The sequence below is a fragment of the Lagenorhynchus albirostris genome, chromosome 2, assembly GCF_949774975.1.
Source record: "Lagenorhynchus albirostris chromosome 2, mLagAlb1.1, whole genome shotgun sequence".
Taxonomy (NCBI): Eukaryota; Metazoa; Chordata; class Mammalia; order Artiodactyla; family Delphinidae; genus Lagenorhynchus; species Lagenorhynchus albirostris.
The window spans coordinates 167,316,017-167,332,820 of record NC_083096.1 but is presented as its reverse complement, the minus strand read 5'-3'; the positions used below and the strand labels follow the sequence as shown (position 1 = coordinate 167,332,820).

At 45.9% G+C, this 16,804-nt stretch overlaps 1 protein-coding gene across 17 annotated transcripts in view; it reads left to right on the top strand.

Moving 5' to 3' along the window:
• The window catches only part of NIPAL3 (NIPA like domain containing 3), a 76,402-nt gene extending 60,094 nt beyond the window's left edge, over nt 1-16,308 (top strand). For 9 of the 17 annotated variants that reach the window (XM_060141079.1, XM_060141078.1, XM_060141081.1 and 6 more), the window contains 4 exons: nt 848-936; nt 2,967-3,030; nt 4,753-4,847; nt 9,282-13,107. In XM_060141079.1, coding sequence (XP_059997062.1) covers nt 848-936; nt 2,967-3,030; nt 4,753-4,847; nt 9,282-9,481 — 448 coding nt within the window. In that variant the 3' untranslated portion in view covers nt 9,482-13,107. Of the gene's footprint in view, nt 1-847; nt 937-2,966; nt 3,031-3,257; nt 3,438-4,752; nt 4,848-6,042; nt 6,075-9,281; nt 13,108-13,970; nt 14,107-14,800; nt 15,772-15,951 lie in introns of those variants that run through there. The other 8 variants (XR_009539049.1, XR_009539048.1, XR_009539050.1 and 5 more) reach the window with 8 other exon arrangements.
• Nucleotides 16,309-16,804: the final 496 nt, after the last annotated feature.

Genomic DNA, 16,804 nt, shown 5'->3' with positions numbered 1-16,804 from the left:
GGTTCTGGTCATCACCCCTGAGCCCCTGTCCAGTGCAAGGCTCTGTGCTGTGCCCTCCAGGGCTCTGTGCTGTGCCCTCCAGGGCTGACAAAGATGATCAGGAGCCCCACCCTCCTCGGGAAGCTTCTCACTCACACATCACACATTCATCAAGGCCTGCTGTGTACCGGGCCCGTGCTGGGCCTTCCACACACAGAGACATGAGTGGTAGTCACTGAACTCAAGGTGCTCACAGCCCTGGTCCAGCCGGGTAAACAGACAATTACAGTTGGGTGGGAAGTGTGTTATGGTGTAAGGAACTTTGCGACAATAACCAAAATGCTATGCAGAGAATAGACAAAGGATACATTCCTAAATGATGGAGTGTTTATCCGCAGTGGAGAGGTTAGGAGTGACTCTAATTTACTCTCTCGTTTTCCTATATTTATTGCAGTGAGAGTTGAATTAAGAAGAAAATTTGTTTAAAAGAATAATTACAACACGAGGCAGGATGTGATAAGCGCTACAGGAGTTTCTTGGAGTGTTAAGGGCCCAGGAATGGCTTTTTAGTGGGTAGGGGATGCAGGGGACACAGAGGTGAGAAGGGCATTGCGGTGATAAGAACTATGTGGTCAGAGGTGTTGGACGGGGAGAGGGATGGGCCTCAGGCTGTGTGTCCAGAGGAAGAACAGAAGCAGAGCGTGGACCCCAGCCCAGGAGACACACAAGGCTGGCATGCTTATAATCCCAAGGAATATTCCTTCATGCCTCATCTTCGTATTTTCAGACCAAGCCTGCGGTCATCGGCTGTCACCTCGGCCTTCCGACATCCCCACAGCCCACTGACCAGAGTGCTTTTGTGTTGAAGGTTTTTAGGTCAGGCCTCACAGATGTATGACTCCTCTCTGATTGCCAGCGTGGGCTACATTCTATCCACTACCGTGGCTATCACAGCAGGTAAGGGTGCGGTCGCTAGATTTCTGTCTTCTACCTTGACAGCAGGGACATTACGCCAGTGTGGAGGGAAGGGGCGCTGCCTCTGTCAGAAGGCCAATTCTGCTGACTTGTTCTGCCTGTCCCAGTTGTAGATGGTTTTGTGGGGAAAGCGCAGGATTTAGAGCCAGAGAGGCCTAGGTTTGCACCCCAGCACAGACACGGAGCTGTGTAGCTCTGGGAAAATCACTTCACCTCTCTGAGCCTCAGTTCCACATTCATAACATGGGAGTAATAATACTTTCCTCCTAGAATTGAAATATGTATAGTCCAAATGTCCCCTACTTTGTACTGCTTGTGTTAGGTTTCTTTAACAGTGTTCACCATCAGCTGCTAACTCCACAGCCTCCACTGGCCAAGTGACCACACATTTCTTCTGTATAATTTTTAGAGATCATGAGTATGCACATAACATGTGCTCAGTAAGTGATCATCATCTCTATTACATTCCCCTTTTCTTCTACTCCACCCCTATATGTTTTTTCCTTTTCTTTCTGAGATGGCTTCAGAGGCTGCAAGCATATTTGTGTGTGTGTGTGTGTGTGTGTGTGTGTGTGTGTCGGTTTTTTTTGTTTGTTTGTTTTTAAATGGCAATGGTGACTAAGATTTTCAGAGTAAAAAGACCAGTAACAACCAGTGTGCCTCCCTTTGAGGAAGGCCCAGCCGGAAAGCCATATATTTCGCACTGCAGTTTGGACGAGTGGTGCCCAAACTGGTGTTCACAGAGGTTAGAACAAGAGGGCACACAGCCTGCCAGGGCCTGTGCCATGAGCGGGACCAGGGATTGAGCGGGGCTTGACCCAGAGCAGCCAGAAAGCTAACCTCGTGCAGAGATTTAAGTCATGGTCAACAGCTTCGGTCCAGGCAAGATTGAAAGGGATAGAAACACCGTGGTTGAGTCCGCAGTCAGGCAGGGAATCAGGAGCTCCGGGCAGGGTTGGGGTGGTGGGGTGTGAAGTGGGTCCAGACAGATGCTGGCTGCAGGGTGAGGGCGGCAGGCCTGTGGCACTGCCACACTGCAGGGTGTGACATCTGCCAGTCTCATGAGGTTAGAAAGCTCCGGTGACTTAACCATGAAGCCTTGGTTTTCCATCTTAAGAAAGATGGGGGGAAAATGTGGTACATATATACAGTGGAATATTACTCAGCCATAAAAAAGAATGAAATAATGCCATTTGCAGCAACGTGAATGGACCTAGAGATTGTCATACTGAGTGAAGTTAAGTCAGTGAAAGACAAATATCATATGATATCACTTATATGTGGAATCTAAATAAAAGGTACAAATGAACTTATCTACAAAATAGAAATAGAGTTACATATTTAGAAAGCAAACTTATGGTTACAAGGGGGTAAAGGGGAGGGGAGGAATAAATTGGGAGATTGGGATTGGCATATACACACTACTATATATAAAATAGGTAACTAATAAGGACCTACTGTATAGCACAGGCAACTCTACTCAACACTCTGTAATGGCCTATATGGGAAAAGAATCTAAAAAAGAGTTGATACATGTATATGTATAACTGATTCACTTTGCTGTACACCTGAAACTAACACAACATTGTAAATCAACTATACTCCTATAAAAACTTAACAAAAAAGAAAAAGAAAGAAAGATGAGGGAGAGGAGTGTATAAAAACTGGTAAGTCTCTAGTTTAGCTCATAGTGTCGTTTCACTGGGGGAAGCTGGGCACAGGGTACGTGGGAATTCCGTACTATTTCTGTGCATCTAATATTATCTCAAAATAAAAAGTTAAGAAAAAAAAGATGGAGGTAAGAGGGACCTAGGTGGGGGAGAAAGAGAAGACAGTCTATTCCCCCCAAATGGCTTTTATTCCATTCTGCTAATCTCTTACTAGGTGCAGTTGTAGTATTTTGGACCCCTTTGGTATTCTGTAGGGAAGGGAGCTTCGCCAGATCCTAAACAGACTGGCAGGTAGGTGATTTGAAAACAGCTCACCCGCATTTTCCATTCTTTGCTGCTCAGGCGCCATCTTCTACCTGGACTTCCTCGGGGAGGACGTGCTGCACGTCTGCATGTTTGCACTGGGGTGAGTCCCATCCTGCTCCCTGGCCCCGAATTCCAGGCAGGGTGCCCCTCTCTCCCTACCCCTGCTCCAGCCTCTCAGGCAGTCCCTTAGAGCCAGAGGAGCAGCTGGCAGTGGGAGCTTTGTCCCCAGAGGTGAGCGTTTCATTCCCCATAGGGCTTTACTTTTCCTTTCTTCTCTTTTGGGCTTTAATCTCCTTGTCATTTTGAACACATCACAATTTGATGCAGGAAAGACTCTCAACCTCACCTCAGATCAAAGACATGGATACTGAAGCTGAACGAGATGCCATCATTTTGCAAAACCTAACAGGAGGGGTAATGTCCCATGTTGGCAAGAGGATGAGGAGCCCAGCTCTCTGCCACAGTGTGAGAAGTTCTTTAACGTGGGAGGACAGTTTGGCGATAACAGTGAGATTTTTAAATGAGCTTCTTGACGCAGCCTTCCATTTCTAATCATTTATCTTGGAAAAGTAAATGATGGACGTAACGCCACATGTATGAGGGTGTTTGTTATTTTTTAAATTAATTGTATAAGCAAATAATTGGAAACAACCTAAATGCCCATCAGTAAAATACAGGTTAAATACATTACACATCTTCGTATAATTAAGTACCATACTGCCATTTTGAAAAATTGAGGTCAGTCTATTGGTACTGACGTAGAACCATGTCTAGGATACATTGAATGAAAAAAGTTACATTTTTTAAAATGTATAGTATACCCTATGAGCCAGCAATTCCACATCTAGATATAGACCCAAAAGAAATTAGTTATATATATATTGACAAAATGACTTGTACATGATACTTACAGTAGCTTTATTCATTATATACCCAAACTGGATACAACAGGAGAGTGGAAAACAAGTTCTGATATATTCAGACAATGGATCAGATAATGCGTTCCACACAACAATAAAAAAATAATGAACTACTAATGCACACAATGAAGTGGATGCATCTTAAAAACATTTATCAGGCGAAAGAAGTCAGACATAGAAGAGTACACGCTGTATTGTTTAACTCACAAGAAGTTGAAGAACGGGCCAGTCGATTCTGTGGACGTCAGAACAGTGGTTTCCTCTGGGGAAGGGTCTGCATGAATGGGGAAGGGGCACAGGAAACTTTTTGTGGGTAAGGGATGGAAATGACTCCTCTATTGACCTGGGTGGTGATCCCACGAGTGTGTGCACAGGTAAGATTAATCGAGCTCCGCATTTAGGGATTGTGCGTTTTATTGCCTGTAAATTATGCCTCAGTTTTTAGAAAGTGTGCTTGTTTATCTAAGCTCTGGAGAAAAGAGTAAAACAAAAAAAGACTCTGGAAGAATATACACCTATAGTGGGGGCGAGTACAGGGACTTCCTAATTTTTACTTTCTCTGCTCCAGTATTGATTGAATTTAGGCCATAAAGAACTTTTTAATTAAAAAAAAAATCTTTAAAGGCAGGGTTCTGAGATGCAGCGTAAGTGGAGGTGAGGGTTTGGCCAAGGATGGCCTGATTTGTTCTGATTGAGGCTTGTGTGGGCTGCACGGGCTGTTATTATTTATCTTGCATCTGCTTCCTGCTGATCCCAGGCCCGGCCGCCTCTCAGGGCCGCTCAGCAGTGAGCCCACCTCCGCAGCCTGCCACCCTGTTTTCCCCTTTTTCCCATTACTCACGTTTGAAAGCATCCCTCCCAACCTCACTCTGGCCTTGTTTCTCTTCATCTGTGTTTGCCAGGTGCCTCATCGCATTCTTGGGCGTCTTCTTAATCACACGTAACAGGAAGAAGGCCATTCCCTTTGAGCCCTACATTTCCATGGATGCCATGCCAGGTAACATTCAAATCCAGCTGGCCAGCCCATCCACATAGAATGACTGCTACTTCCTGTTTAAAAAGACACAACCAGCCTCTGGGTTTGGTGCAGGGAAGGTGTGCTGTGCTATTACGATGTGACTGTCTCTCTTTTTTTTCTTTCTGTTTTTTTTGTGGTTTTCTTGGTTTTTTGTTTGATCTCCGTTTGCAAAAGAGGAGGCAGTGGCTGAGGCACCTCGATTGGTTTTGCGCACATCTTGCCAGTTCTCATGTCAATTTGGGGATCTTTTAAAGACAATTCTGATTCACACTGGATATAATTCTCATCTGCAGCACCAGGCTTCATGCCTGCAAAAGGAAAAATCCAGTTCATCTCAGTGGAATGGAATGATCAGAGAGGGGAAGGAAAATAGGGTGAATGAAATTCAAATACCATAACCCCACTCCTTAGATTCCACAAGGGAGTGGATTGTTCTGGAGAGCCTAGTTCCCCAGGGAGCTCAGGGTTCACACTGAGAAGCACAGGTTCAAATGGCAGGAACGAAAATGTGTGAATCAGCTGAGTACTGCACAAAAGGGAGTGATGGGGCTTGTAGAGAACTGGAGAGCACTTTCCAGCCTCAAGGGATTCAGATGAGAAAGTTAAGATGTTGGGCAGCCCCAGCTAGATTTGCTGACCTAAATTCTATAGGATACTAGCGGCCCCTAGCTTTCACTCTTTAACTCAAATTTAATTTTTATTTTAGATATATAAAATGGAACTCTCTCCAAAGCATAATCTCCCACCCTCCATTAAGACAGTCTTGTGAACAAATGACAATCACAGTGATGGAGTAGAGTGCTACTTAATAAAGTACTCGGGAGCCAGGTGTGTTCTGAGGGCTGACCGAGGTGCCCATGATTTAAATGGCCCCAGGGTTTATGTGTCTACTTTTTATATTATTTCTTCATCTCTTGCTATTAAGCTGTTGTCTGTCATTCTTGCTGTTACCAGCCTGCCTGTGTGTAGCAGCTCCGTGTCAATCTTCTCATTTGACCCAAGTTGTTCGAATCATGTATAAAGTTAAAATAAATAAGCTCTGAGTTGGGGCCTTAAGGTTTCTCCTACGAGTTAAGTGCATGAGCTTTAGTGCATGGACTTTTGAAACATCTAATCTGGCTGCTCAGATGCCTTTTTTGCTTACTTCCTTGTTTCTCGGCTGTGTTCCGGATAGATGAGGGCGCTGGATAGCTGAATTCCAGATAGGTGAGGTGTCAACTCTGTGTGTGCAAGTATGTGTATGTACATGTGTGTTTGTGTGTTTATAAACCGTGTATGTGTATACATCTATATGAGTATTTGCGTATATGCAGATGTGTTTTCTGGTAGAAGATAGAAGGTAACCTAAGGTAATCTTAGGTATCCGCATTCTGTGATCTGTTTGTGGACGTGGCTCTCGCTTCCTCTTTGTGCCTTGTGACCGGTGGGAAGTTGGATGTTGGAGAAAGGAGACCTGCCCTCGTGCCGTGGCATGTCAGGACTTCTGAGTAGGCCTGGCTTCTGTACTTTGAAGCTGAGCGTGGGCTTGGAGTTCAGATGACCTGGATTCAAATCCCAGCTCTCAACCACCTACCTGCTGAGTGACCTTGGGCGTGTGCCTGGACCTCCTAAGGCCTCTGACCCTCACTTGTAAATTGGGATTCCTTTTCCCAGGGTAGTGGGATAATATGTTAAAGGCCCCTTGCACAATGTCTGGGACCTGGTAGATGCCTGGTTGAATTTGGTTTCACCTTGTTTTTACTTGAAAAAAGACTGTGAAAATTTCAAACACTTGTTTGACCTGATGTCAGGTAAAATAAGGAGAAGAAAACTCTTAAACAGAGATGCTTTTCCAGCTGCTTCGTTTCCCTGGTCAGCATCAGGACCTCCCTGGCTTTGGGTCTAACCAGATTGATATCTTCACAACCAACTAGTAGTCACGGTTCAAGAGGCATTCAAGTTCTGAAAATTAACTACACGTCACAGTTAGGAGAGGCTTGAAATAATTCTAGCACCTGGAAGACTTCTAGAAAATGAGAAGGAGAAAAACAGTCCCTGGCAGCGAGGAGCTGGCCTGGCTCTCACAGCTGGGCCTTGGTGTTCCTGGCTGAACATAGACCATTTCACAGAACATCAACATCACACAAGGTCATTCTGGGACTGATGGATCAGGACACAAACAGGACCATGCCATTGTCATGTCCAAACACAGACAAACATGAACATTGTCCAAACCATAGAAAGACCAACCATCCCCCTCACATGAGTGACTGCTGCTTCTTTACCAATCACAGCTTTAGTCTCCATCTAGTCTTCTTTCCTTCTAGATAACAATCATTAAGATCCCCAGTTATAGAATTATCCCCACTTCCTGACAGCATCTAATTGAAAGCAAAGCCCTGCTTCCTTAAACCCTCCTGAAATCACCTAACACAACCCAAATTCTGTAGTAAGTTCTTCTAATACCCTCTTACTGAAACAGCTCCCCGTGACGTACACCTCCTTCACTGAAATGAGTCAAGAAACCCAAATTTGTTAGACTATAGGTGTATTCCTGGTGGGTTTTGGCTGGGGAACGTTGACAAAGCTAAACTATGCCTGGTAAGCCAACTCTCTTCCCTGAGGAATAGGCATCCCCTCATCTCCTCCCAATTCCCTCCCCAAAATCTAAACCACAGACTCTTAAACTGTACCCTTCAAATTCCCGTCAGCCAGGCTTCCCTGGTGGCGCAGTGGTTGAGAGTCCGCCTGCCGATGCAGGGGACACGGGTTCCTGCCCTGGTCCGGGAAGATCCCACATGCCGCAGAGCGGCTGGGCCCGTGAGCCGTGGCCTCTGAGCCTGCGCGTCCGGAGCCTGTGCTCTGCAGCGGGAGAGGCCACAACAGTGAGAGGCCCGCGTACCGCAAAAAAATTCCCATCAGCCAAGGCTTGTGCAATGTGGAAGCAAAGGCCCTTCCACAGATTGGGTCTTCCCAGGCCATTTGCAGAGTAGATAAAAGCATGGGCTTTGGTGTCAAATCCCAGCTCTGTCTCTCATTAGCTGTGTGTCCTTGAGCAAGTTACTTTACCTCTCTGAATCTCTGTGTTCTTCTCTGGAAAAGGAGGATAGTAGCATATTTCTGTCATAGGATTTGGGGGGATTAAGGTCTATAGGGAGCCCACACAGCATTCTGGTTAAGAGTGTGGGCTTCAGAATTTAAACCACCTGAGTCTGCACCCCAGAGCTGCCACTTGCTAGCTTGGCGACCTCAGGCAAGTTCCTTAACTTCCAACTGCCTCATTTTCCTAATCAATAGTTGTGCGAATCAAATGAGATAAAACTTTATAACTCTTGGGCTTCCCTGGTGGCGCAGTGGTTGAGAGTCTGCCTGCCGATGCAGGGGACACGGATTCGTGCCCCGGTCCGGGAAGATCCCACATGCCGCGGAGCGGCTGGGCCCGTGAGCCATGGCCGCTGAGCCTGCGCGTCCGGAGCTCCGCAACGGGAGAGGCCACAGCAGTGAGAGGCCCACTTACCGCAAAACAAAACAAAACAAAACAAAACTTCGTAACTATTTAGAACAGTGTCTGCCCCCAACTAAATGCTCAGTCCTCATCAGCCATTATCATTACTGCTGTTGTTGTTACTATTACTATTTAAAGCACTTAGTCCAGTGCGTCAGGCATAAGAAGCAGTCAGATGTCAGCTGTTATTATCATCATGGTTTCATGGAAGATAATTTGCATTCAGCGTTTTTATTACTCAACCGGGGGCAAGAGAATTTGAAGAGTCTTAATTCCCTACCAGGAAAAGAACTGGCCTCAGAGGAGGCCAGGTCCTACGTAGCTAGGGGAATTGTAGACTACATTTAAAGGAATTAATGACTAAAGTCTTTGCCCTCAAATGTAAGTAGAAATCCGACATCAGTGTGCCCAGAGGTAATAAGCAAAATCGCACCTTACTCCGTATGTGGATCAGGGATGTTAACGTCAAAACTCTCCCTCTGAGCATCATAATACATGTGTCACCATCATGTATCCACGACACAAAAGTTTTCGTCTTCTCTCAACAGTATAATGAAGTTTTCTGGATCCTGATTCAATTCAGCGAAAAGTGTTGGCATCTACCACGTTCACAACACAGTGTTGGTTCCACTTGCCCTGTGGCCCGGACATTCCCACCTCATTCTAAGCCAATGGTTTCTTTTGACAGTGGCTGGTCTGTGTGCTTATTTCCTGAAGAGTCATCCTTTGTTGCTTAGCAACTATAATATTTCTAGTGTATATTTATGGGTGCTCTTTTTTTGTTCAATCCAAACCATTCAGGAAGTTGACAGTGCACATGCTTAGCTCCTGAGCACTGTGATTAGTCTGTGGTGGGATAGAGGAGGATGAGATGCAGCCTCCTTTGGCCCCATTGCATAATGATTTGGGGGAAATGAATTTCATTTCAGGTATGCAAAACATGCATGACAAAGGGATGACCGTCCAGCCTGACCTCAAAGCTTCTTTTTCCTACGGGGCCCTGGAAAACAATGACAACATTTCTGAGATCTACGCTCCCGCCACGCTGCCCATCATGCAGGAAGAACACGGCTCTAGAAGCGCCTCTGGGGTTCCCTATCGCGTCCTGGAACACACCAAGAAGGAGTGAGCCCACCTTGAAGGAGGCTCACCTCCTCTCCATTTACAGCTGCTCAAGCCATGCTGATAGCGGTTCAACCCTTAATTCTAAAACTTGCCTTTCAAGTCTTATTTTTTTAATCCAAGAACTCTGTGGACGGGGATCTTGAAAAGCCTTCGTCTCTGGCAAAGGGCAGATTATCTTGGTCCTGGAAGTTTCAGATGATGAGGGTGGGGCTGGGGTGGGGGGCCGAAAGCAGTATTCTAGGTGGGCAGTACAGAGCTCAGCCTCTGCCTGATTTAGCCCAATGAGATTTGGAAAGCCGTTGTCATCCTTGAGGATGGGAACTGGGTTTCCCCAGTCAGTGACCAAAGGTGGCCACATTCTTTAGAGCTAAAGCAAGGCAGAGATTCTGCCCTTATACTTTCCAAATCCATTGAAAGGCTGGAAACCTCCAAATCTAGTCTTCCCTCACCTTATGTGCAGGCCTGATCTCTACCCACCTCCCTCTTGATTCTGTACTTGAGATAACCTTTGTGTCGCCTTCACACGGCATGGTGAACCAGCCCTGGGTGTAACATCCTGTCACTTGCCTGTAGGAAATGCACATCTGCTTTCTGATGGTCTGTGCCGCCCCAGTGAGGGTGTGCTTGATGTGTTTATACTGGATCCACTCTGAAAACGAATTTGGTTTTGGTTCTGTGAATTACTTGGTTGCTTTCTTTCCCCTCAAAGGAACTGAGAAGTTAAGAGAAGAAGGGGAAGAATAAGAAAGACAGGAGCAGGGGTCATGAGCCTTCAGCCCATAAAGGGAGAAAAATCCCTTTTCATTTTGCAAGAGGTGATTGCATCACCTATAAAGGACGGACAGACAATCTGGCTGTTGTATGTGTATTTTCCTGCACACCAGGGTCCTCTGGGAAAACCAGGGGTGCTCATTTCAGAGACAGCCTCACTCAGCTCTCCTCTCTCCTCTCCCTTATAGATTGACAGACCAAGCTTGAGTCATTGGTTAACTTCCTTGGGGTCGATAGACTCTTTGGGTCCTCATCCCCGTGCACGTACATCTGGAAGTAGGCATTCTCAGAAATGGGGCTGCTGCTGGCTGGCTGGCTGGCTGCGTACACGATTGTCTTCCCCTAGACTGACTGTATGCTTTTGAGAATGGCAGGTAAAGGTCTGCAAACTTTAATGAAAATAAGGATCCCCTAGGGAGTTTATTTAACATACAGATTCCTCTACCCCAACCACAGGTACTCTGATTAAGTGGGACTGGGACCGGGCCCAAGAGTCTGCATTCTTAACTGGCAGCACAGGTGATCCTGAGGCAGGTAATCCTGCCTGTATCACACACCTTGAAAACCTAATAACTGAGAGAGACAGTCTGCTGAAACCCTGACACACCCCTGCTGGAAGGTTGGAATTACCATTCCTTGTCTCCTCTTGGGGGTTCATTTGGCAGGCCGAATATTCCCCGTAGGATCCAGGGCATTTCTGCATCCAGTGATTACTTCTTAGAACTACACTTCCTGCTTCCCTAGGCGGCCTTGAACTAACTGGCAAGATAACAGTGTTAATAGACCCGTGTTGATAGATCATTAACCTTTATGGATTTGCTTCATACTGATTTGATTTAGTACCTTGACTTCAAAACTGATACTGTTGCCTGTGATAACCACTTCTGTACTGTGTCTTACATGCCTAGGAAGGCAACAGACGATGACTTCTTTTCCCTTTAGAATAGGTGTCAAAACAGTATTTATGAGGCACTTACTATGTGTTAAGCATTTGGACCAGGTAATGAGACCTGGTTTCTGCACTCCAAGCCAGCCGTGAGAGACACAAATACCTGGTCAACTATCAGGGCGGGCCGAGTGCAATAGCGGACCACAGAAAATGACGGTTATGGAGGTCCTGCTAAAGGTCAGGCCCTGAGCCCGGAACTGGGCATTCAGAATTGGAGATGATTTAGGCTCCACTCATGGATGGGTGGCAAATCTAGCTAAGATTTGGGCAAAGCGTAGAAAGTAGGGTGATCACCCCCAGGCAGAGGGGCCAGCATTTGCAAAGAGACAGAGATGGGTTGAGGCGGGTGGCAAAGGAAGAGCCGGGGTAGGTAATGGGAAATGAGCCTGGAAAGATAAGCAGTGGAGGTAGAATCATGGAGGGACTGGAAGGCCTGGCCGAGGAGTTTAAACATATCCTAGAGAACATGGGAGCCATTGATGGTTCATGAGGAAGAGAGTGGCAGGATCTGCACTGATTGGAAAGGAGGCCCTATGCAGTTCGGAGGAAGACTCTGAAGGGGTAATAAAACTCACTTTTCAAGGTCAGGCTGCACAGCTGCAGGAACAAAACACAAAAGGGGAATTAAAATCCAGTTTCGCTGCTACTCACATTTTCCCAGTGATGTTTCTAATGTGGGCCGGGAGTGGGTGTGAGGGCAGAGTGGATAAAGGGAAGGTGAGCGGGGAGGCCATTTAAATGTGTCAAACCCAGGTGATCATTTGGTATCTTATGTGCTCCCAGCCTTACTCTGCCCCCTTCCCTTGGTTTTGTGTTGGGTCTTTTAACCTGGAGTCAGGCAACAGTGATGAATGGATGAAAGCACATTGTAATCTCAGGTCAGCTGACAGTCATGGGTTCAGTGCCACCCAGGAGCTGCCTTCAGGTTTGGGGCAACAGCGCCATCCCGTGGGGCTGGGTACAGGAAGGTTGCGCAGGGTTGCATGGTGGCTGCGGAGTGGAAGCCAGGGTAGGTCACCTGGGTCCCGGGAAGAACGGCTGATGTGGCGCCATGGTCCCCAGAATTCTGACTCTGTCTTGGGCTGGCATCTCCCAGTCTTTGTCCCTGAGTGTAAATGGACGGTTTGCTGGTGGCAGATAAGCAGCACTTGCTGTTAGGGTGGGGCACAAGGACATCAGCTTTCCACTCACAGCCCTGACTCTTTATTTTCTCATGGCTCTCACGTCGCCAAGCCCTCTCGAAGGCTCCAGGCAACAATACGTATCCTGCCGCCATCTCCCTTCTCACAGCAAGGTCACCAAACTTGGGTTTCAGCTTTCTACTTGTTCTCTGGCTTCCTCTCCCCACCCCACTCTGTTCCCCTCTTCTAAAGGCTGGGATTCTGGGGTCCCTAATCAGACATTAAAAGCAGTTCTTCACAGATGGGTGCCTGCAGCTTTTGAAGGGACCTAAGCCCCATTCCACCCGCCCCCAGCCCTCCCACGAAGCCGCAGGTCTGACATGCCATCACGTGAAGTCTCAGATCATGCGAGGGTTTTGCAGGATGCAGTTGAACACTGGGTAGGCAAGGGAGGATTGACATCTCCATTGCTCTTCTGGTGGAAATGAGGCGGCTTGATGGTACAGTGTGGAGACAAGATGTCCCTCAGGGTAGTGTTGGGGACTCTCCAACCCGCAGCCTTGTGAATTCCAAATCTGGTCTAACACTGGCTGACAGGCAAAAAATTTTACTGTGTGTTTCTCTGAGAAGCTGTGTAAATCATGTCACCTTAGGATATATTCTATGTGGAAGCCCACATTTTGTTGATTTAGTGACTAAAGTATGGCATGTCTTATTTTTCAAAAAAATGTACGTGCTATGTGCAAATAGCATTATGAAGTGGTATTTAATTAAAGAAAATCCATGTGATGCCTGTTGAGTTTGAGTCTTTTATGTTTGGTTAATACTTTCCAGAGTTATCTACGACAGTGCTGTCCAATGGAACTTTCTGCAACGATGGAAATGTTCCATGTCTGTGCTGCCCAAACGGCAGCCACTATCCACGTGTGGCTATTGAGCACGTTAAACCTGGTGAGCGCAACCTAGGAACTGGATATTTAGTTTTATTTAAATTCAATTATCTTAAATATCCACATATAGCTAGTGGCCGCTGTAGAAACCGTGCAGATCTAGAGATGCCCGTGATTGTACTTAAGGCTGAATTGAGCACTTTTTCTTTCCCCACTGCCGTGGTGAAGAGTATAGACTCGTGGCCGCACTGCCTAGGTTTGATTCTTGGCTCTACTACTTATTAGCTGTGTGGTCTTGAACAAGTTGTTTAAACTTTCTGTGCCTCGTCTGTAAATCCGGGATAGTAATGGTCACTTCCTAAGGGTTATTATGGGGATCAGGTGAGTTAATAGCTGTAAAGTCTTAGAACTATGTATGGCATCCCATCACGACAATGTATAACACTGAAGCAATGGTTTCCTTATTTACTTATTTATTTACTTATTCACTTTGAAATTGTATAATGAACACTTGTGATTTTTCTTAAGTAATTCTAAGCAAATGTGTCTCTCTTCATTCTAAGTTTCCAATCTACAAAGACAGGTGTGGAATAGAGCCTAAATCTTTATTTATACACACACACACAGAATAATGTATACATACTCATACATTTAATAAGCACTTATTATATGCCACACACTATACTAAGACTTCATGTACATCTCAATTCTCCTTTATAACAATTCCATGAGGTAAGTTTTAATATTATCCCCATTTTACAGATGAAGAAACTGAGACTCAGGTCATATAGCTGGTAAATAGCAGAACTATTTGAGCCCAGATCTGCCTGACTTCAAAACCTGAGCTCTTCATCCCTCTGCTGTGCTGCCTTTCCTGGTGTGGTTGAATTTCCATGGGGTAAGTTCACCACACATTAGGATTTCACCTTTATCTGACAAATAAAAAGGATGTACAGTTTCTAAGAAGGATGCAGACTTAAAGAACAGAATGCCCCCTGCCCGCAGTTCATATGTTGAAATCTAATCCCCAGTGTGATGGTTTTTGGAGGTGGGGTTTGGGGGAGGTGATTAGAACATGAGGTTGGAACCCTCATGAATGGGATTAGTGCCCTTATAAAAGAGACCCCAGAGAATTCCCTCATCCTGTCTGTCCAGTGAGAACATGGGAAAAAATACCCTACTATACTATTATTTCATTAAAACAGGACATCAGCACCCAAATAGTAAGAGCAAAATCTCAAAACAAAGGATAATCCTTGAAACTGAATAATTTAGCTTTATGAAAAATATAGGACAGTCTCATTATTTGCCTCATTTTCTTGCAGGCCTGTAAGATGAAACCAGCATTAGGGAACCTAACCTGGTTTGACGCAGCTCAAACTTGGTATTAATTGTGAGGAAAGGGGGGCTAGTTAGCTGTAGACACAGGACTAAAACCGTCTTATGAGCTCTAGTCCGTCCCCTTTCCACTGCATCACTGAGTCGTGCTATATCCTACATCCTACATCCACCCCATTCATTGAGTTTTAACTCTGTGCCAGGCCCTGTGCTAAGGACTTTACATCCATTATCGCATTGTATTCTTTCAACAGCCCTGCAAGGAACCTGTTCAATCCCTGATTAACCAATACAGAAACTGAGACTCAAAGAAATTCAGTCATTTGGGTGTGTAAGCCGCAGAGCCTGGATTCAAACCCAGATATAACTGATTCCAAAGTCTGTACTTTTTTTTTAATCCCATCCTCGATATGTCAATAGACAATACTTTTGTACCTTTACATTCTTTGTTCATTTTTAAGCATAAAATGCAACTTTCTCTGAGTCTGGAGGAGCACAAGAGCATTAGCTTTCAATCTTCACCGTTGCCCTGGGCCAAGGCATCTTTCGTTCCTTTGGTACACTGAGTATATGGTATTTTAGGCAACTATTGTATCAATCAGGGTCCAGTCAGGTGACAGAAACCACGCCAGTTTTTAGAACAGAAATTTTAATATAAAGAATTGGTGACTAGGAATGAAGCTGTTCACTAGGCAACTGAAAGGGTACAGAGAGACCGCTAAGTGTCATACAGATAAGACACAGCTCCCACCCCGAAGGCTGGGGGGAATAAAGGAAGAGGTTGGAATGATTACAACTTAGATGCCTGGAGGAGGGGCCCCGCAGAGCTGAAACTCAGAGGAGCTGAAACGGAGGCTGATGCTCTGCCTCAGCTTGGAGGAAGACCCTGGAAAACTGGGACCCAGGCCCACGAGCCTCTGGATAAGCCCTGGAGACCACAGATGAAGAAGCCACACTCTCTGAACTTAAGTGGGAGAAAAAAAAATTTAATTACGCCAAAAATATCTGTTAGAGTTTCCCATTCAATATGGAGCCTAAGCACACGCATTCACCTCCTCTCCATCCCAGAGCGGCTTTGGGCTTAAAGTCAGTAGGTATCAAGAACAAGAGTGCTCTGGGCAGCAATCCGAGGGATTGCCGTGCCGACAGGCACAGAGTAGCTGTGCCCCAGCTGAAGCTCTAAGAATTACTCTAAACAGTGGAAGTGATTTGGCTATAGAGGGCCCACAGTAAGGATACTGCGGCGGGGAGGGGGGGGCGGGGTCAAGATGGAGCTGAAGAAATGAATGGACCTCTAGAATAACCAGGAGGAGAAATAAGGAAAGACAGCCCTGTGCAGGCATGATAGACACTGAAGCTCCCTAACCTTAGAGTCAGTCTTGCTTATTTTTGCCTGCGTCCCCAGGCAGCCTGCTGGCTCCACACTCACACGCTCTTCCCTCACTGAAGGGGAAGCTGATGGAGAGACCCCGTTCACTTCCTCAGAGACAAAAATTACCCCTCCCACGGAGGGGACCATAAGCCTTTGAATAAACAAACCCACACGACTGCGAAGGAAACCCACCCAACTCTCTGCAGGAAGCAATATAGCTCTTCATTCATAAGTGGGAGTTGTCCACCGAGATACAAGGCATTTGAAGAAATCCAACAACACGAAAGAGAAAGACTAAAATTGTTGAGGTGAAACAAGAATGGCAGGATAGTGTAGTCAAAGCCGGCAATAGTCCACAAGGATTCATTAAATTGTCATCTCTGTTTTTGTGTATGCTTGAAATTTTCATAATAAAAAGTGAAAAAGTGGTGTTTTGAGCACTTGTCATGTGCTAAGTACATACATACAGCAATGAAAAAAAGAGAAACTCCATACAAAGGAGTCAGAAAACGAAGCAAACAATATAAAGTGTGATGGTTAATACAATTGAGGGACTGATGATGAAATTTCATGGGGCCAGGACTAAGCAGGAAACAAGAGAACCCAGAAAGGGAGACGGAAGCTGTGGACATGGCCCTGGGTGCGGTGGAGAGCAGGCACTGTGTCTCAGCCCCAGAGCCCGGGCTGAGCTGGACCCGGAGTTCAGGAGAAGGTGGAGACGACTTTTCAGTCCAAACTAAGGTATCTGCAGGGCCAGCTACAGAACATCCAGGGCCCGGTGCAAAACGAAAGTGCAGGGGCCCAAAAAGTGAGAAAAAGTGCCATTAAAGGGACCATTTTTTACCCTTCTTTTTTTTTTTTTGCTGTACGCGGGCCTCTCACTGTT